Source organism: Tiliqua scincoides, chromosome 3 (assembly GCF_035046505.1).
Source record: "Tiliqua scincoides isolate rTilSci1 chromosome 3, rTilSci1.hap2, whole genome shotgun sequence".
In the NCBI taxonomy this organism is placed as follows: domain Eukaryota; kingdom Metazoa; phylum Chordata; class Lepidosauria; order Squamata; family Scincidae; genus Tiliqua; species Tiliqua scincoides.
Genome location: NC_089823.1, coordinates 3,484,262 through 3,501,428, shown reverse-complemented (window position 1 = coordinate 3,501,428; position 17,167 = coordinate 3,484,262). Strand labels below are relative to the sequence as shown.

At 50.1% G+C, this 17,167-nt stretch overlaps 1 protein-coding gene across 2 annotated transcripts; it reads left to right on the top strand.

The window, feature by feature from the left end:
• Positions 1–761: 761 nt before the first annotated feature.
• LOC136644801 (sialidase-3-like) lies at positions 762–3,529 on the top strand. Of its 2 annotated transcripts, none has more exons than XM_066620955.1 (3): positions 762–826; positions 2,171–2,401; positions 2,492–3,529. In XM_066620955.1, exons 2-3 carry the CDS (start codon positions 2,195–2,197, stop codon positions 3,527–3,529), a joined length of 1,245 nt encoding a protein of 414 aa, XP_066477052.1. In that variant the 5' UTR covers positions 762–826; positions 2,171–2,194. The 2 variants fall into 2 exon arrangements, with proteins under 2 accessions (XP_066477052.1, XP_066477053.1); XM_066620956.1 differs by lacking the exon at positions 762–826 and adding an exon at positions 963–1,149.
• Positions 3,530–17,167: the final 13,638 nt, after the last annotated feature.

Below are 17,167 nucleotides of genomic sequence, written 5' to 3'. Positions count from 1 at the left end.
AGAGACATTTGGCCAACAGTCTGAGAAGCATTAAAAACATTAATTTTAACATTGAACAGTGAAAACATTAAACAAAAACAAAGCAAGATGGAGCAGGGAGTGCTGGGCCAGTGGAGAACAAGTAAGGGCCCAATCCTATCCAATTTTCCAGTGCCGGTGCACCTGTACCAATGGGGTATGCACTGCATCCTGTGGTGGAGAGGCAGTCACAGAGGCCTCCTCAAGGTGTGGGAACATTTGTTCCCTTGGTGCTACAGTGCGGCTGCACTGGTGCTGGAAAGTTGGGTAGGACTGGGCCCTGAGTCCAGGGAGACAGACAAATCACAGTACAGGATTTCAGAGGCTCCATTCAGCAAGTAAATGCCAGATGCAGCAGGGATGCTTAGATCCCCTGCCCCAGGGAGGCAGTAGTTCTCAATTCCCCTGGCATACTTCCAAGATGTGTCCCATGAGAAGTGGGAGGGGGGGGAGAAACTGAGAAATGCTGTCCTTCCCCCACCCCACCCCCAAATGCTTCTCAAATGCCTCCCGAACAGCCCTGCTGCTTTTCCTTCCATGCATCCCAAGCCCCCCACCTGGAAATACGCCGCCCCACCTAGCAAGCAGGGCTGCTGGGGACAGCCAAGGAGATGGGAGCGGCCAGCAGCCCCCTTCCTTGCTACACCGACAAGGCACCGGTGGCGTCGCTGGAGGGGGCGGGGCGCTCAGTTGGCAAGGAGGCTCAGCGGGGTGGGCAAGCGGCCCCTCCCTTCGGAGCCATTGCCCCGCACGGCTCCATTTTGCTCCCCCCGCTGGAAACGCCCCCCTCCAGCTACGCCACCGCAAGGTACTGCCCAGCCCCAGGTGTGTCTCTACCCGAGACCTGCTGGGACAAGAACACGCCCCGCCCGCAGTGCCGGAGCGCTGACGCTGCAGTTAACGCCTCCACGGCGCAATCCCCGGCGTGACTCGAAGCAGCTCCCTGTGTCCAGCGGGGCTTCCTCCCAGGAAAGTGTTCGGGACCGCAGGCTCGGCTCGGCTCGGCTCAGCCCCATCCACGCGTGCCTGGGAGGAAGCCCCGCGGCCTCTCCGGGCACCCACTTCTGCGCAGACGTGCCCAGGATCGGGCTCTCAGTGGCTGGCCCTCTCCTGCCAAGGCGGGACTTGGAGGTGCGAGCGGGCCGGGAGGGGCGCGGGGTGGACGGGGGGCTCAGGCGGGGGGCCGGGCGCCTTCCTCCCGCCCCGGAGCTCTGGCAGCCAGCCAGAGCATCGCACACCGACCGGAGGGACCGATCCTGCACGCAGAGCCGCCCCGGGTCTGTCCGGTGAGGGATGATGGGCCGGGCCGGGCCCTGACTTACAGTACAATCCCATGCGTGTCTACTCAGAAGTAAGTCCCGTTACAGCCAACGCGACTTACTCCCAGGTAAGTGTGGATAGGATGGGAGCCTTAGGCTGCAATCCTATGGACACTTTCCTGGGAGTAAGACCCATTGACTTCGATGGGGCTTACTTCTGAGTAGACATGCCTAGGATCAGGCTCTGCAGAAGAAGGCACCCAGCAGCAGGCCTGCCCCTACCATCTTCCCCATTGCAGGGCCCAGCAGCCCCCTGTGCCTCCTTCCCAACTCCTGCCGCCTTCTGCAGGGCAGTGAGATTCCCAGCCTTCCACCCCCGGTGGCATAGCTAGGGGGTGCCGCCTGCAACACTTTGTGCCTGCAACACTTTGTGCTTTGCAGCCCGTCTAGCCATGCCACTGATGCCCCACGTGACACTGCCATGTGCCAAAGCACACACCCCAGACTGAAGCTGAGCATGCCAGTGGAGCGAACACACCTCCGGATGTTCACCCAGTGTTGAAAGCAGCTGCTGAGAATGGTGGGCAGCCTTGTGGAGATCTGGTGGGGCACATGTCAGGGGACCCCCCCCCCCAGCCTGGACTGTGCAGTTCATGGTAGGCTCACCCCAGCCCCTCTCAGCCACTTGGACTACCAGAAAGACACTGGCAAGAGCTGAGAGACCCCCTACCCAGTGTCTGCAGATGGGGAACATGGAAACTTTGCTTTGGCATCTCCTTTGCCAGAGTGATAATTCTGGACATGCCCATCAGGCGGCTGGGAAAGCGCTCCAGCTAGTTGAGTGCCACCCCTGACTGCTCGGATTCTCCTGATCTCCTTTTTCTCATTCTCAGAATATTTCTGAACTTCCAGCAAATATGGCTGGAGCTGACGTTGGCTCTGGGAAGGTGGCTCTTTTCTGCCAGGGAAAAGGAGGGGGCTGCGTCTACCGCATCCCAGCCCTGCTCTACCTGCCCCTTGAGTCCACATTCTTGGCGTTTGCGGAGGAGCGCTCGTCTGTTAAGGATGAAGACGCCAAGTTCCTGGTGATGAGACGAGGGCTGAAGAAAGGCATGACCGTTGAGGTAAGGGGAGGGCAGGAGATAGTTCTGCTCTTTGCTGCATTTGTTAAAAACGCCCCTTATTTGAGCACATTCTCCTCTGCCTTGCTGTAGTGGGGGCCTCAGGAGGCTTTGATGTCTGCCATGCTGCCAAAACACCGCACCATGAACCCCTGCCCAGTCTACCAGGAGAAGAGTGGCACCATCTTCCTGTTCTTCATCTGTGTGCTGGACCACATCACAAACTGCCACCAGAAAGAAACGCTGGGCAGAAACGCTGTCAGGCTCTGCTACGTCTGCAGCCAAGATGCTGGGCGCACCTGGAGCCAGGCCCTGGACCTCACTGAGGAGCTGATGGGGGCTGACTTGCGAAACTGGGCCACATTTGCTGTCGGGCCGGGCCATGGGCTGCAGTTGCATTCCGGGCGCCTGGTGATTCCTGCGTATGCCTTCTACACCCGCAGGCGCTGCTTCCATTGCTTTTCTCCCAGCTGCACTAAGGCCAGTTGCTTCACTTTCTTCAGTGATGATGACGGGCAGAACTGGTCCCGGGGCCACCTGCTTGAGAGCTTTCAGACAACAGAGTGCCAGGTTGCTGAGCTGACCCATCAGGATGACAGCTGCGTGTTGTATCTCAATGCCCGTAACTTGGGTAACTCGGGTTGGGACCACTGCAGGGTTTGTGCCTTCAGCAAGGACTGTGGAGTTCAATTTAAGCAGCCCTTCCGCTGTAGGGAGTTGTATGAGTCGCCACATGGCTGCCAGGGCAGTGTGGTGAGTTTCTCCCCAATACAGGAGTTCACTGGAAAGGAAGACACCCGTGAACGTACTCATCTGCTGGGCACCCAGCCCTCTTCCCTCCCCCACAAAGACTCCAAGTCGTGGCTGATTTTCTCCCACCCCACAAGCAGACACAAGCGCGAAGATCTGGGCATCTACCTGAACACTTCCCCACTGGATCAGGGCCCCTGGAAGGCTCCCTGGGTGATCCATAAGGGGCCCAGTGGCTACTCAGACCTGGCTGTGTGCGAGGAGGAGAAATCGCTGCTGTTTGGCTGCTTGTTTGAGTGCGGGGTGTCCAGTCCATATGAGGAGATTGCCTTCCAGCTTTTCAGCGATGTTGAACTCATGAGAAATGTGAGGGAGCACTGATCTTGCACGGCTTCTCCTTTGAATGCTCAGTTGCACACATGTATTTGTATTGGCAACCTTCAGTCTCGAAAGACTATGGTATCGCGCTCTGAAAGGTGGTTCTGGAACAGCGTCTAGTGTGGCTGAAAAGGCCAATCCGGGAGTGACAATCCCTTCCACACCGGGAGCAAGTGCAGTCTGTCCCTGGTCTGTCTCCCTGGCTATGGGCCTTCCTTCTTTGCCTCTTAGCCTCAGACTGTTGGCAAAGTGTCTCTTCAAACTGGGAAAGGCCATGCTGCACAGCCTGCCTCCAAGCGGGCCGCTCAGAGGCCAGGGTTTCCCACTTGTTGAGGTCCATCCCTAAGGCCTTCAGATCCCTCTTGCAGATGTCCTTGTATCGCAGCTGTGGTCTACCTGTAGGGCGCTTTCCTTGCACGAGTTCTCCATAGAGGAGATCCTTTGGGATCCGGCCATCATCCATTCTCACGACATGACCAAGCCAACGCAGGCGTCTCTGTTTCAGCAGTGAATACATGCTAGGGATTCCAGCATGTTCCAGGACTGTGTTGTTTGGAACTTTGTTCTGCCAGGTGATGCCGAGGATGCGTCGGAGGCAGCGCATGTGGAAAGCGCTCAGTTTCCTCTCCTGTTGTGAGCGAAGAGTCCATGACTCGCTGCAGTACAGAAGTGTACTCAGGACGCAAGCTCTGTAGACCTGGATCTTGGTATGTTCCGTCAGCTTCTTGTTGGACCAGACTCTCTTTGTGAGTCTGGAAAACGTGGTAGCTGCTTTACCGATGTGCTTGTTTAGCTCGGTATCGAGAGAATGAGTGTCGGAGATCGTTGAGCCAAGGTACACAAAGTCATGGACAACCTCCAGTTCATGCTCAGAGATTGTAATGCAGGGAGGTGAGTCCACATCCTGAACCATGACCTGTGTTTTCTTCAGGCTGATTGTCAGTCCAAAATCTTGGCAGGCCTTGCTAAAACGATCCATGAGCTGCTGGAGATCTTTGGCAGAGTGGGTAGTGACAGCTGCATCGTCGGCAAAGAGGAAGTCACGCAGACATTTCAGCTGGACTTTGGATTTTGCTCTGAGTCTGGAGAGGTTGAAGAGCTTTCCGTCTGATCTGGTCTGGAGATAGATGCCTTCTGTTGCAGTTCCAAAGGCCTGCTTCAGCAGGACAGCGAAGAAAATCCCAAACAAGGTTGGTGCAAGAACACAGCCCTGCTTCACTCCGCTTCGGATGTGAAAAGGGTCTGATGTGGAGCCATCGAAGACAACAGTGCCCTTCATGTCCTTGTGGAAAGATCTGATGATGCTGAGGAGCCTGGGTGGACATCCACACATGAGGGTCAAGGATATGTAGCATCAAGAGTTGAGAGGCTGCTCACTCCCTTCTGCTGCCCACCTCTGCTGAGTCACTGACATGTGCTGACATGCGCTGGAGCAGGTGACTACCCCCTCTCAGTGACAGTGAATGGATCCTCCTGCCTACCTTGTGGCAAGAAGCGCAGACTACCTGCTGCTTCCAGACTGAAGCTGATAACAGCAAAGATGGTGGCCTACAAGTTCCCTTTGCAGGGCCTGACCTAAGGGTTTTCAGCCCATGTTCATCAGCCAGCCAGCCAGCCAGCTCCTGCACACTGTATCAGAGATGTGGTCTTTGCGTCTTGGGACCTTACACAGTCTTTAGCCAGAAGTCCATCAAAATCGTAAACATAGATGTTGATGGAACCTCAGAGAACCAGAGTCAGGTTGAGATGAAGCTTCTGTAGCCTTCTTAATCTCTTAATCTCTCCCACCACTAATGGGGATTTTCCTAGCTCTTGCCCCTACACCCTACGTATTCTCTTTCCCTATATACGGGGCTGCAAACTTTTACATTTCATTCTGGGCCCTTCTTTCCTCTGTCCTTTGAGGTCTTATCAAAAATCCCAGGCATGGGGGGGTGGGGAGTGGAGACGGAGGAGATGGGATCTTGGTGCTGTCCATGGATGTTTAGATAACAAGCCAACTGGGCTTCCTCTAGCCTTATACAGGAGCACATGGCCTGTCCATCCTTGTGCTGAAATCTATACTAGAATTCTGGGTGTCTGCTGGAGTTGCTGATCTATGGGTGCTGTCCAAAGACATGTATGCGATACAAGCTTCTATGGTTTTATGCAGTATCAGCTGCCAGCCCCTCCCCCCAAATCAAAGGAATTCTACTTTGGGGAGAGCACAGAGATCCTTTGTTCCCTTCTCAGAGCCACAGCTCCCAAGTTTCTCCAGGGGAGAGGCAAGCCTTTTCAACCAGTTTCAGTCCATGGCACAGACTTGCCTGAGAGACAGACTCACTGGGAAGCACTTGGTCTCAAGTCAGTTACTGATGGGCAGAAGGTCTGGTCTAGAGGGTAGAGCCTCCATTTGCCTGAAGATTAACATCCACAAGGTCGCCAGTTCGAGGCCACCGGCACCGTGCGACCTTGAAGCAGCTGACAAGCTGCAGCTGAGCTGTTCCATCTGCTCGGAGCGTGGGAGGATGGAGGCCAGAATGTTAAACCAGATCGGAGTGTAACAGCTTGAATGTGGTGGTTCTTGAAAGAGAGAACCTTCTTTCAATTTGTAAAAATCCCTGCGTGGATTTAATAAGCCTGCCTGTGTAAACCGCCTTGAATAAAGTCTTGAATAAAGACCAAGAAAGGCGGTATATAAATACTGTATATTATTATTATTATATATGTCATGTTTGGGATTTTCCTTTCCCATCAACCAATTGAAATACCCACCAGACCTGAAATGCTGAATGATTCAGGCCTCAGGTTCACAAGAAGTGAGAAGGTTTCCGTTTAGTGGCCATTCCCAGCCACAGTGATGAGATTCTGAATGTGAAATGGGTGGTTTGGAGAAAAGCATCTTTTAAAAATAGAGTAGCTAAGGGCCCAATCCTAACCAATTTTCCAGGGCCAGTGCAGCCACACCAGTGGGGCTTGCACTGCATCCTTTGGGAGGGAGGCAGTTACAGAGGCCCTATCAAGGTATAGGAACATTTGTTCTCTTACCTTGGGGCTGCATTGCAGCTGCGCCAGTTCTGGAAAGTTGGATAGGATTGGGCCCTAAGATGGGGAGCAGGTTTCATGCTCCTGGGGATGTGATCTGTTTCAGCCCAAAACTTTCAGCCCAAGTACCTTGTGGATGGTGGCCTAGGTGTACTGAGAGGAAAACAATGAGGAAATAGTTCCAGTGACCTCTAGGAAAATGTATCTGAATGAGGTCCTCTGTGTTGCTCACACTCTTTGCTTGTCCGCTTCCTTAATCAGCTCAATCCGAAGGCTTTTGGGTGGATGTGGACACTTCACAGTCAGATGAAACCCATGTGATGGGTACATTCACTGACATGTGAAATAAAATAACCCTGGACCAGCTCTGGTGCTGGGAAGCCAGCTCGCCCAAGGGGATCTTGCCCTATTTCTGGGACAAGGCACAAGTTCAGATTTTGGTGGGGCAGTTATTTATTCATTCATTCCAGTTTTTCATTCTTACTTCATTCCTGAGGCTCAGATAAACTTGTGTCAATATTTAAAATTCTGAATCCCTTCAAAAGAGCGAAAGAGCAGCGGCACGGAAAGAGGCCTGAAGGGCCACCCCCTTGTTTGCAGCTGATAATTGCAGGATGTGTCTCATTAATTTGAATGGTAGCTTATATTAGATGGAGGTGGGGTGGCCGTTTATGTTAAGGAAGGGATAGAATCCAGCAAAGTAGAGATTGAGGGTGGGTCCGACTCCACCGTAGAATCTCTGTGGGTTAAATTACCAGGCTTGTGCAGCAATGTAATACTGGGGGCGTGCTATCGTCCTCCAGACCAGAAATCTGATGGGGACCTTGAAATGAGGAAACAGATCAGGGAGGTGACAAGGAAGGACAGGGTTGTAATCATGGGGGACTTCAATTATCCTCATATTGACTGGGTCAATTTGTGTTCTGGTCACGATAAGGAAACCGGATTTCTTGACGTGCTAAATGACTGTGGCTTAGAGCAGCTAGTCACGGAGCCCACCAGAGGACAGGTGACTCTGGATTTAATATTGTGCGGTATGCAGGACCTGGTTAGAGATGTAAACGTTACTGAGCCATTGGGGAACAGTGATCATGCTGTGATCCGTTTTGACGTGCACGTCGGGGGAAGAATACCAGGCAAATCTCTAACAAAAACCCTTGACTTCCGACGGGCAGACTTCCCTCAAATGAGGAGGCTGGTTAGAAGGAGGTTGAAAGGGAGGGTAAAAAGAGTCCAATCTCTCCAGAGTGCATGGAGGCTGCTTAAAACAACAGTAATAGAGGCCCAGCAGAGGTGTATACCGCAAAGAAAGAAGGGTTCCACTAAATCCAGGAGAGTGCCCGCATGGCTAACCAGCCAAGTTAGAGAGGCTGTGAAGGGCAAGGAAGCTTCCTTCCGTCAATGGAAGTCTTGCCCTAATGAGGAGAATAAAAAGGAACATAAACTGTGGCAAAAGAAATGTAAGAAGGTGATACTGGAGGCCAAACGAGATTATGAGGAACGCATGGCCAGCAACATTAAGGGGAATAATAAAAGCTTCTTCAAATATGTTAGAAGCAGGAAACCCGCCAGAGAAGCGGTTGGCCCTCTGGATGGTGAGGGAGGGAAAGGGGAGATAAAAGGAGACTTAGAGATGGCAGAGAAATTAAATGAGTTCTTTGCATCTATCTTCACGGCAGAAGACCTCAGGCAGATACCGCTGCCCGAACGGCCCCTCCTGACCGAGGAAGTGAAGTGGCTAAGTTTGCAGACGACACCAAACTTTTCCGAGTGGTAAAGACCAGAAGTGATTGTGAGGAGCTCCAGAAGGATCTCTCCAGACTGGCAGAATGGGCAGCAAAATGGCAGATGCGCTTCAATGTCAGTAAGTGTAAAGTCATGCACATTGGGGCAAAAAATCAAAACTTTAGATATAGGCTGATGGGTTCTGAGCTGTCTGTGACAGATCAGGAGAGAGATCTTGGGGTGGTGGTGGACAGGTCGATGAAAGTGTCGACCCAATGTGCGGCGGCAGTGAAGAAGTCCAATTCTATGCTTGGGATCATTAGGAAGGGTATTGAGAACAAAACGGTTAGTATTATAATGCCGTTGTACAAATCGATGGTAAGGCCACACCTGGAGTATTGTGTCCAGTTCTGGTCGCCGCATCTCAAAAAAGACATAGTGGAAATGGAAAAGGTGCAAAAGAGAGCGACTAAGATGATTACTGGGCTGCAGCACCTTCCTTATGAGGAAAGGCTACGGCGTTTGGGCCTCTTCAGCCTAGAAAAGAGACGCTTGAGGGGGGACATGATTGAGACATACAAAATTATGCAGGGGATGGACAGAGTGGATAGGGAGATGCTCTTTACACTCTCACATAATACCAGAACCAGGGGACATCCACTAAAATTGAGTGTTGGGCGGGTTAGGACAGACAAAAGAAAATATTTCTTTACTCAGCGCGTGGTCGGTCTGTGGAACTCCTTGCCTCAGGATGTGGTGCTGGCGTCTAGCCTAGACGCCTTTAAAAGGGGATTGGACGAGTTTCTGGAGGAAAAATCCATTATGGGTTACAAGCCATGATGTGTATGCGCAACCTCCTGATTTTAGGAATGGGTTAAGTCAGAATGCCAGATGTAGGGGAGGGCACCAGGATGAGGTCTCTTGTTATCTGGTGTGCTCCCTGGGGCATTTGGTGGGCCGCTGTGAGATACAGGAAGCTGGACTAGATGGGCCTATGGCCTGATCCAGTGGGGCTGTTCTTATGTTCTTATGTTATGTTCTTATCCCCACCTAGTGCTAGACTGCCAGTGGGACCCCCGGCAGCGGCACCACTCGCAGTGGGGGCAACACCCTGGGCAGCGCGCGCGCGAAAGGCCCCCCCCCCGCCTCCGCTGCTTTTCTTGGCTGGAACTTGGGACGGACTAGAGATGTTTGGATGTGGTTTGTTCTACTGCACGGGACCGGCTTCTGAGGGGCCTGCCTGACTCTGCTCCTGAGCTCCCCGGCCCTGCCCGAATGACCTCCGCTGTCTGGAGGAAGAGGCTCCCCCTGGAAGGCTGTCCCTGTGCGATGCAGTGCGATGCCCTGCAGTCCTGCCTTTGGCTGCGATCCGCTTCACACTGACCTGGGAGTAAGCCCCATTGTCTATAATGGGACCTACTTCAGAGTAGACATGCCTAAGGCTGGGCTGTGTGTCACCCAGAGCCATGCAGGCAGACCTCCTGGCCTCCTCCAGCTCCCAACCCTGAGCCTGTTGGGAGCTACAGTTGCCTCCAGGGAGAGCGGCTGCTGCGCTGGTGGGGACGGGAGTGCGGCTGGTCCAGGGTGGCCTGGCCAGAGATCCGTGGCAGGAGCCCCCCCCCACCTTCAGCCTTCGGAGGCTGGGGACGCTCCACTCTGCTGGAACCAGGCGCTGTCCTACTGGGGAATGTGGCGGGACAGCGCAGGGAGTGGGGCGTCCCAAGCGGGGGTGGGGCAGCCCCAAACTCCCCCAAAGCCCGGGGGCGCCCAGAATGGCTCTGCGGCCAGATGCGGCCCACGGGCCTTATCTTTTGACACCCCTGGCCTAGACTTTTCCTTCTTCTAATTGTTGACTAACTGATTGTTGTTGTTCTTCTTCTCTGCATAATGTTATGACTATTACTTTAATCTCCTGGAACATTTCGGGGTGGTCCAGAAAAGCTTCAGATAAAGATTTCATCTGTTATCTGAAAACTTTTGATATAATTTTATTTCAAGAGACATGGTCTTTGTCTTCTCCGACCATCCCTGGTTATGTTCCCTATCATTTACCTGCTTTCAAAACCAACATCTTGGGACGTCCACGTGTTGGACTCTGCTGTTTTGTAAAGTTATCATTTCCTTTTTCCTTTTTTCATATTCCAACTCAATCTGTGTATTTTCAAATTTTTCTTTTACAGATTAATCTTTTTAAGATTTTGTTGTTCAATGTGTATATCCCCCCTGCTGCTATTACTCCTTCTAATCTATGGGAATCTCTTGAAAAACTTATAGAAGATAATTTAAAAGCTTTTCCTTCTGCTCTGTTGATAATAATAGGAGACCTTAATACTAGAATAGGCCCCAGTAATACTGCGCTTGCTCAACACATGAATTGGTTATCGGATGACCAAATCCCCCCTTGGTTTCATTTTCCAAGGGTTTCCAAAGATTTATCTTTTAATAGTTATGCTGCTTCCTTTATTGATCTATGTGCTTCTGCTAATGTAGTTACATTAAATGGTTCTAGAGGTAATGATTCCTCAGGAGAGTTTACCCATTTTTCAGTGAGAGGCCCGAGTGTTATTGATTATGCCCTTGTTTCCCCTGATCTCTTACCTTTTCTTTCTGACTTCTCAGTGGGCCATCGTTCTGAGGGAGATCATCTTCCACTTATATTAACATTTTCTTTCCCCTATGATGTCCCTCATTCTTCTTCACTTTCTGTTAACTCCAGTCGTTCTTATAAATGGTCTTCTATTTCACAACAAGCTTTTTCTCAGTGGACTCGTCTCCCGGAGACTACTGTTCTTATTAGTAATCTTTTTACCCTCTCTTCCCCATCCTCAGCTATAAGAGATTATAATGCTTTAATTGATTCTCTAGTTAATTTTCTTAGTTCTTCTAGTCCCTCTCAGTCATCCAGAGCTCCTTCTAACCATAATTCTTGGTTTGATGCTGACTGTTGGCAATTAAAGAAACAAATACGTTCCCTTTTTTTTTTCATTCGCTCCCATCCAATCCCATCATTTTTAAGAGATTACTTTTATTTGCGCAGATCATGCTATGATTTATTTGATGAGAAAAGACATCAGTACGCCCTGCGTAAGTGGGATCAATTATATTCTGCAATTATTTCTCATAATCATAAGGCCTTCTGGTCTTTAGTCTCCAGATCAACCCGCTCAATCTCAAATTTGTTTCCATCTATTTCTGCAGCTACTTGGGTTGATTTTTTTTCAAAAAAATTTTCATCTCTGACTCCAATTTTTTCCTCTAATAATGTTCCACAGGATCTTTTGGAATGGCCTCCAGTTTCCCCCGATGAAATACATGAGTTAATTCTTTCTTTAAAACCTGGTAAAGCTCCTGGGCCCGATAACATTTTGAATGAGACTTTGACTAATAATCCCAAATGGTGGGCTGAACCACTTGCATCTTTTTTCTTTGGTTAATTCCACTGGTCGTTTTCCCAATGCCTGGTTGTCATCCATCCTTATTCCAGTTTATAAAAAAGGTGATCCTTCATTACCTTCAAATTTTCGCCCAATAAGTTTATTATCTAATATTGGGAAATTGTATTCAAAGTACATTTTAACAAAACTCTCTTCCTGGGCAACCTCTAAAAACCTCCCTGGAAAGGAACAGATTGATTTTCGGGCAGGAGCTTCTACCCTTGACCATATTTTTACATTGACTCATTTAGCTGAGAAGTATTTCATTTATAATAAAGCTAACCTTTTTGTTGCCTTTGTTGATCTTCAAGGTGCTTTTGATTCCGTGAACCGAGACCTTTTATGGTCCAAACTACTCAAATGGGGAATAGATCTGCGATTATTATTTTTGTTACGCCAATTACATTCCCAGAATTTTTGTCAGGTTCGAATTCCAAATTCTAATACTCTCTCTGACAGATTCCCTATTCACAATGGTGTCCGCCAGGGTTGTATTCTTGCTCCTTTATTATTTAATTTATTTTTATCCGATTTACCTTCTTTTCTTTCTTCTTCTATTCATTCTATTCCAGTTTTAAATGGGGTCCCTGTCTTTACTCTTTTATATGCAGATGATGCAGTACTATTATCCTTAACTAAATCGGGACTTCGCTGCATCTTGGCTACATTTCAGGAGTACTGCAAACTAAATGACCTAACAATTAATTCGAACAAAACTCAAATTATGGTGTTTTCCCGTTCTTGGTCCCCTATAACATGGACGATAGGGCCAAACATATATAAACAAGTCCAGTCGTATAAATATTTAGGTCTTATTTTTCATTACAAACTTTCTTGGTCTCTTCATAAGAAAGCTATCATTTCGTCTCTTTCCCCTCAACTTAAAGCAATATTAAAATTTTTTTACAATGAAGGTAATCAATATGTTCCAGCTGCTATCCAGATCTTTCAGTCCAAAATTCTCTCCCATTTGTTTTATGGTGTTCCAATTTGGATTAAAGCAATTAACAAGGATATTGACCAGATTGCAACATCTTTTTTTCGCAGAATTCTAGGGATCCCAAATTTAATTCGGGTATCCACAATTATCCTAGAATTAGGTATTCATTTACCATCAACTACAGCCTGGTTACTTACCTTTAAATATTGGCTTAAATTGTTTTTAAATTCTCATTCAGGTTCTTTTTTATATGATTTGTTAAGCGATTCTTTTTCTTCTCCTTGGTTTCGGTTGATTGAAAATAAACTTGTTTCTCTTGATCTCTCTTTAGAATCCTTGGCAGATTTGAGTCTTACAAGAGCATACTCATTGATAAAAGACAAGCTTTTAGCATTTGAATTTAATTATTTAAGTATTAATCTTAACCCTATTTGTTCTCCTCTTTCTTTTGGCTTGGCCCCATCCTTTAATCATGTATCAAATTATTTTTATACATTAATCAATCCATTACATAGGCGAGCCTTTATGTTAGCTCGTTTTAACATCTTCCCCTCGGCAGTTCATTCTGGCCGTTTTTTTAACATTCCACGGGAGAAAAGGCTCTGTCTCTTTTGTCATGAGTCACCTGATTTTTTGTTTCATATACTCTTTTTTTGTCCAGTTCATCTTGACATTCGTAATCATTATTTAAATTCTTGGATTTCTCCTGACCTAACCCCTTCTGATATTACCCTCTCTAGGTTCATGAGTGATGTTTGTGACTCTTTAACCACAGCTGTTGCTGGTTATTTATCTGAGATTCTTAAAATAATGTTGTCAGAATTTAAATAATTCTGGTATCTTGTTTTTAAGTTGTTGGGTCGGTATGCAAGTTGTTGCGACAATTGTAAAATATGTCTTAATTGTGTTGTGTTGATATGCCAATAAAGGTTTCAGACAGACAGGCTGGGCTGTGTGTCACCCAGAGCCATGCAGGCAGACCTCCTGGCCTCCTCCAGCTCCCAACCCTGAGCCTGTTGGGAGCTACAGTTGCCTCCAGGGAGAGCGGCTGCTGCGCTGGTGGGGACTGGAGTGCGGCTGGTCCAGGGTGGCCTGGCCAGAGATCCGAGGCAGGAGCCCCCCCCCACCTTCAGCCTTCGGAGGCTGGGGACGCTCCACTCTGCTGGAACCAGGCGCTGTCCTACTGGGGAATGTGGCGGGACAGCGCAGGGAGTGGGGCGTCCCAAGCGGGGGTGGGGCAGCCCCAAACTCCCCCAAAGCCCGGGGGCGCCCAGAATGGCTCTGCGGCCAGATGCGGCCCACGGGCCTTATCTTTTGACACCCCTGGCCTAGACTTTTCTCCAGCCCTTCGTTCAGAAGGGCAGGAGTCTTTGAACTCACTGGAGGCTCCCATCGCATCACGCGCTTCCTAAGAAGGCGGGAGGCGCGTCAACCCCTCCCAGCGCTGGGAGAGGGTGATGCTCTGCCCACCCTCCTGCCTGCTTAGGAAGCGTGGAGCCTCCGAGCTCGGCTGGAGGCTCCTTTGGACTTCTGTGCTTCCTAAGTGCACGACTCCCAGCGCCTCACCTGGTGCGGCCTGCACCAATTGCACCATCCTAGCGACGCCACTGCCCCCCCCCCAGGCACGCGTTGGGCTTTAGCCTTGGCATCTCCCTGAATGCCCTGCAGGCAGACCTGGGCACAAAGAGACTAGGCATGTCTACTCTGGAGTAAGCTCATTATACTCAATGGGACTTACTCCCAGGTAAGTGTGGTCAGGATTGTGGACAGGATTGTGGCCAAAGATGCCAGGAGTCAAGGAGGTGCCTCTCTCTGAGTGCCCTGCAGACAGACCTGGACATAGAGACCAATCCTAGGCCTATCAATTATAGTCAATGAGACTTAGTAGTTGGCAACCTTCAGTCTCGAAAGACTCTGGTATTGCGCTCTGAAAGGTGGTTCTGGCACAGCATCTAGTGTGGCTGAAAAGGCCGATTCGGGAGTGACAATCCCTTCCACACCGGGAGCAAGTGCAGTCTGTCCCTGGTCTGTCTCCCTGGCTATGGGCCTTCCTTCTTTGCCTCTTAGCCTCAGACTGTTGGCCAAGTGTCTCTTCAAACTGGGAAAGGCCATGCTGCACAGCCTGCCTCCAAGCGGGCCGCTCAGAGGCCAGGGTTTCCCACTTGTTGAGGTCCACTCCTAAGGCCTTCAGATCCCTCTTGCAGATGTCCTTGTATCGCAGCTGAGGTCTACCTGTAGGGCACTTTCCTTGCATGAGTTCTCCATAGAGGAGATCTTTTGGGATCCGGCCATCATCCATTCTCATGACATGACCGAGCCAATGCAGGCGTCTCTGTTTCAGCAGTGCATACATGCTAGGGATTCCAGCACGTTCCAGGACTGTGTTGTTTGGAACTTTGTCCTGCCAGGTGATGCCGAGAATGCGTCGGAGGCAGCGCATGTGGAAAGCGTTCTGTTTACTCTCCTGTTGTGAGTGAAGAGTCCATGACTTGCTGCAGTACAGAAGTGTACTCAGGACGCAAGCTCTGTAGACCTACTACTAGTTGGCAACCTTCAGTCTCGAAAGACTATGGTATCGCGCTCTGAAAGGTGGTTCTGGAACAGCGTCTAGTGTGGCTGAAAAGGCCAATCCGGGAGTGACCTGTAGACCTGGATCTTGTAAATGTGGACAGGATTGTCACTAGATGCCAGGAGCGGGGGTGGGGGGCACTTGACCTTTGCCTCTGCCTTTCTCTGAGTGTCCTGCAGACAGACCTGGGTACAAAGGGACCAATGCTAGTGTGGACAGGATTGTGGCTAAACAAAGGTGAAGTGAAGTGGTGAAGACCAGAAGGGATTGTGAGGAGCTCCAGCAGGATCAAACCAGGGAGACTGGGCAGCAAAATGGCAGATGCGTTTCAATGTAAGGAAGTGTAAAGTCATGCACATTGGGGCAAAGAATCCAAACTTCACATATAGGCTGATGGGTTCTGGGCTGTCTGAGACGGAACAGGAGAGGGATCTTGGGGTGCTGGTGGACAGCTCCATGAAAGTGTCATGCTCCATGCAGGGGGCTAATTCCATGCTGGGGATCAATAGAAAAGCTCCTGGTTTTAGAGGTGGGCTACCTCAGAGTGCCAGATGCAGGGGAGGGCACCAGGATGCAAGTCTTGTGTGCTCCCTGGGGCACTTGGTGGGCCACTGCGAGATACAGAAAGAAAGCTGGACTAGATGCAACCTGGGCCTGAACCAGCAGGGCTCTTTTTATGTTCTTAGGTGCCAAGAGTGGAAGGCGCCAGCTTGGTTTTTGCCTTTGCATCTCTCTGGAAGTCCTGCAGACAGACCTGAGCACTCCCCCCCCCTTTAGCCCAGCACACAAAGACCCCAATCCTAGGCATGTCTACACTGAAGTAAGCCCCATTATAGTCAGTGGGACTTACTATCAGGTAAGTGTGGCTAGGATTGTGGCCACACACAGATGCCAGGAGCCAAAGACATCCACTTGTCTTTTGCTTTTGCCTCTGAATGTCCTGAAGACAGACTTTGCCAGCCCTCTGCACCCAGCACGGAAACAAACAGGGATGATGCTGGGAGCTGCTGTGGGTGGGCGAGTCCTGAAGGTACACCCCCTGTCTCAACAGCTTGGTCACCCCCACCAGGTCCTGCTTGGCTGATCTCTGAAGAGCTCTGATGACAAAGGCTGACTGCAGAGTCCTGTTTCTGCCATAGAAAAAGAAGCCCCTTCAAAGAAGTTCAGTGAGCTTTGGCAATGCAGTAGTAATTGCCTTTAAAGTCATCACATCACCACCAATTACTTCCAGGTTGGTCCAGTCAGCCCAGCTGGGGGTGACTCCAGGGTGTAATGGAAGATCAGAAGATCATCAGGTGGATGATGTGGTGTTGACAGTGATCCCATGTTTTGACAGCTGTTTGACAGCTCTGGGAAGGGCAGGGCTGGCTCCACAGCTGTAATCAATCAAGGCCAATGGAGACTCTGATGGACACCTGAGCTTCATTTGACCTTGATGAGACTTTGAATGGACTGAAGAGATGGCTCAGCTGAGCCTAACTTGGACTTCTCACAGCTGAGCTGGATTTGGATTTAACAAGGGGCTGCAGGATAAAAGGCAGCTTCAGAAGGAGCAAAGGGCTGGTCAAGCAGGATGCTGACCCAGCCGGAAGCCGGACGCTGACCAAGAGGGCTACCTGACCCAGACCTACAGGAAGAGAGGACTGCCAGGACCCTGCTGGAGGAGACACACTGCTGGAGAGGAGGAACTCTACTGCAGAAGACTGGACTGTGTTTTGGAGACGGATTGGACTTGGAGGCTTCAGACGTTACCCCCGGAGTTAAGTGGAGTTTTGGGAAGGGAAAGCCTCTGGACAAGGGGACTTGCAGGGAGTGGCTGTGTTTGTAGCAATAAATTCTTGTTATTTGCTATAGATAAGGAGTTCTGTGTTCATTCCATTGCACACTGCAGCTGTGCTTCTTGGAAAAGGAGGGTGTTAATTAGCCAAAAAGCGGGCATTAAAAGGGAG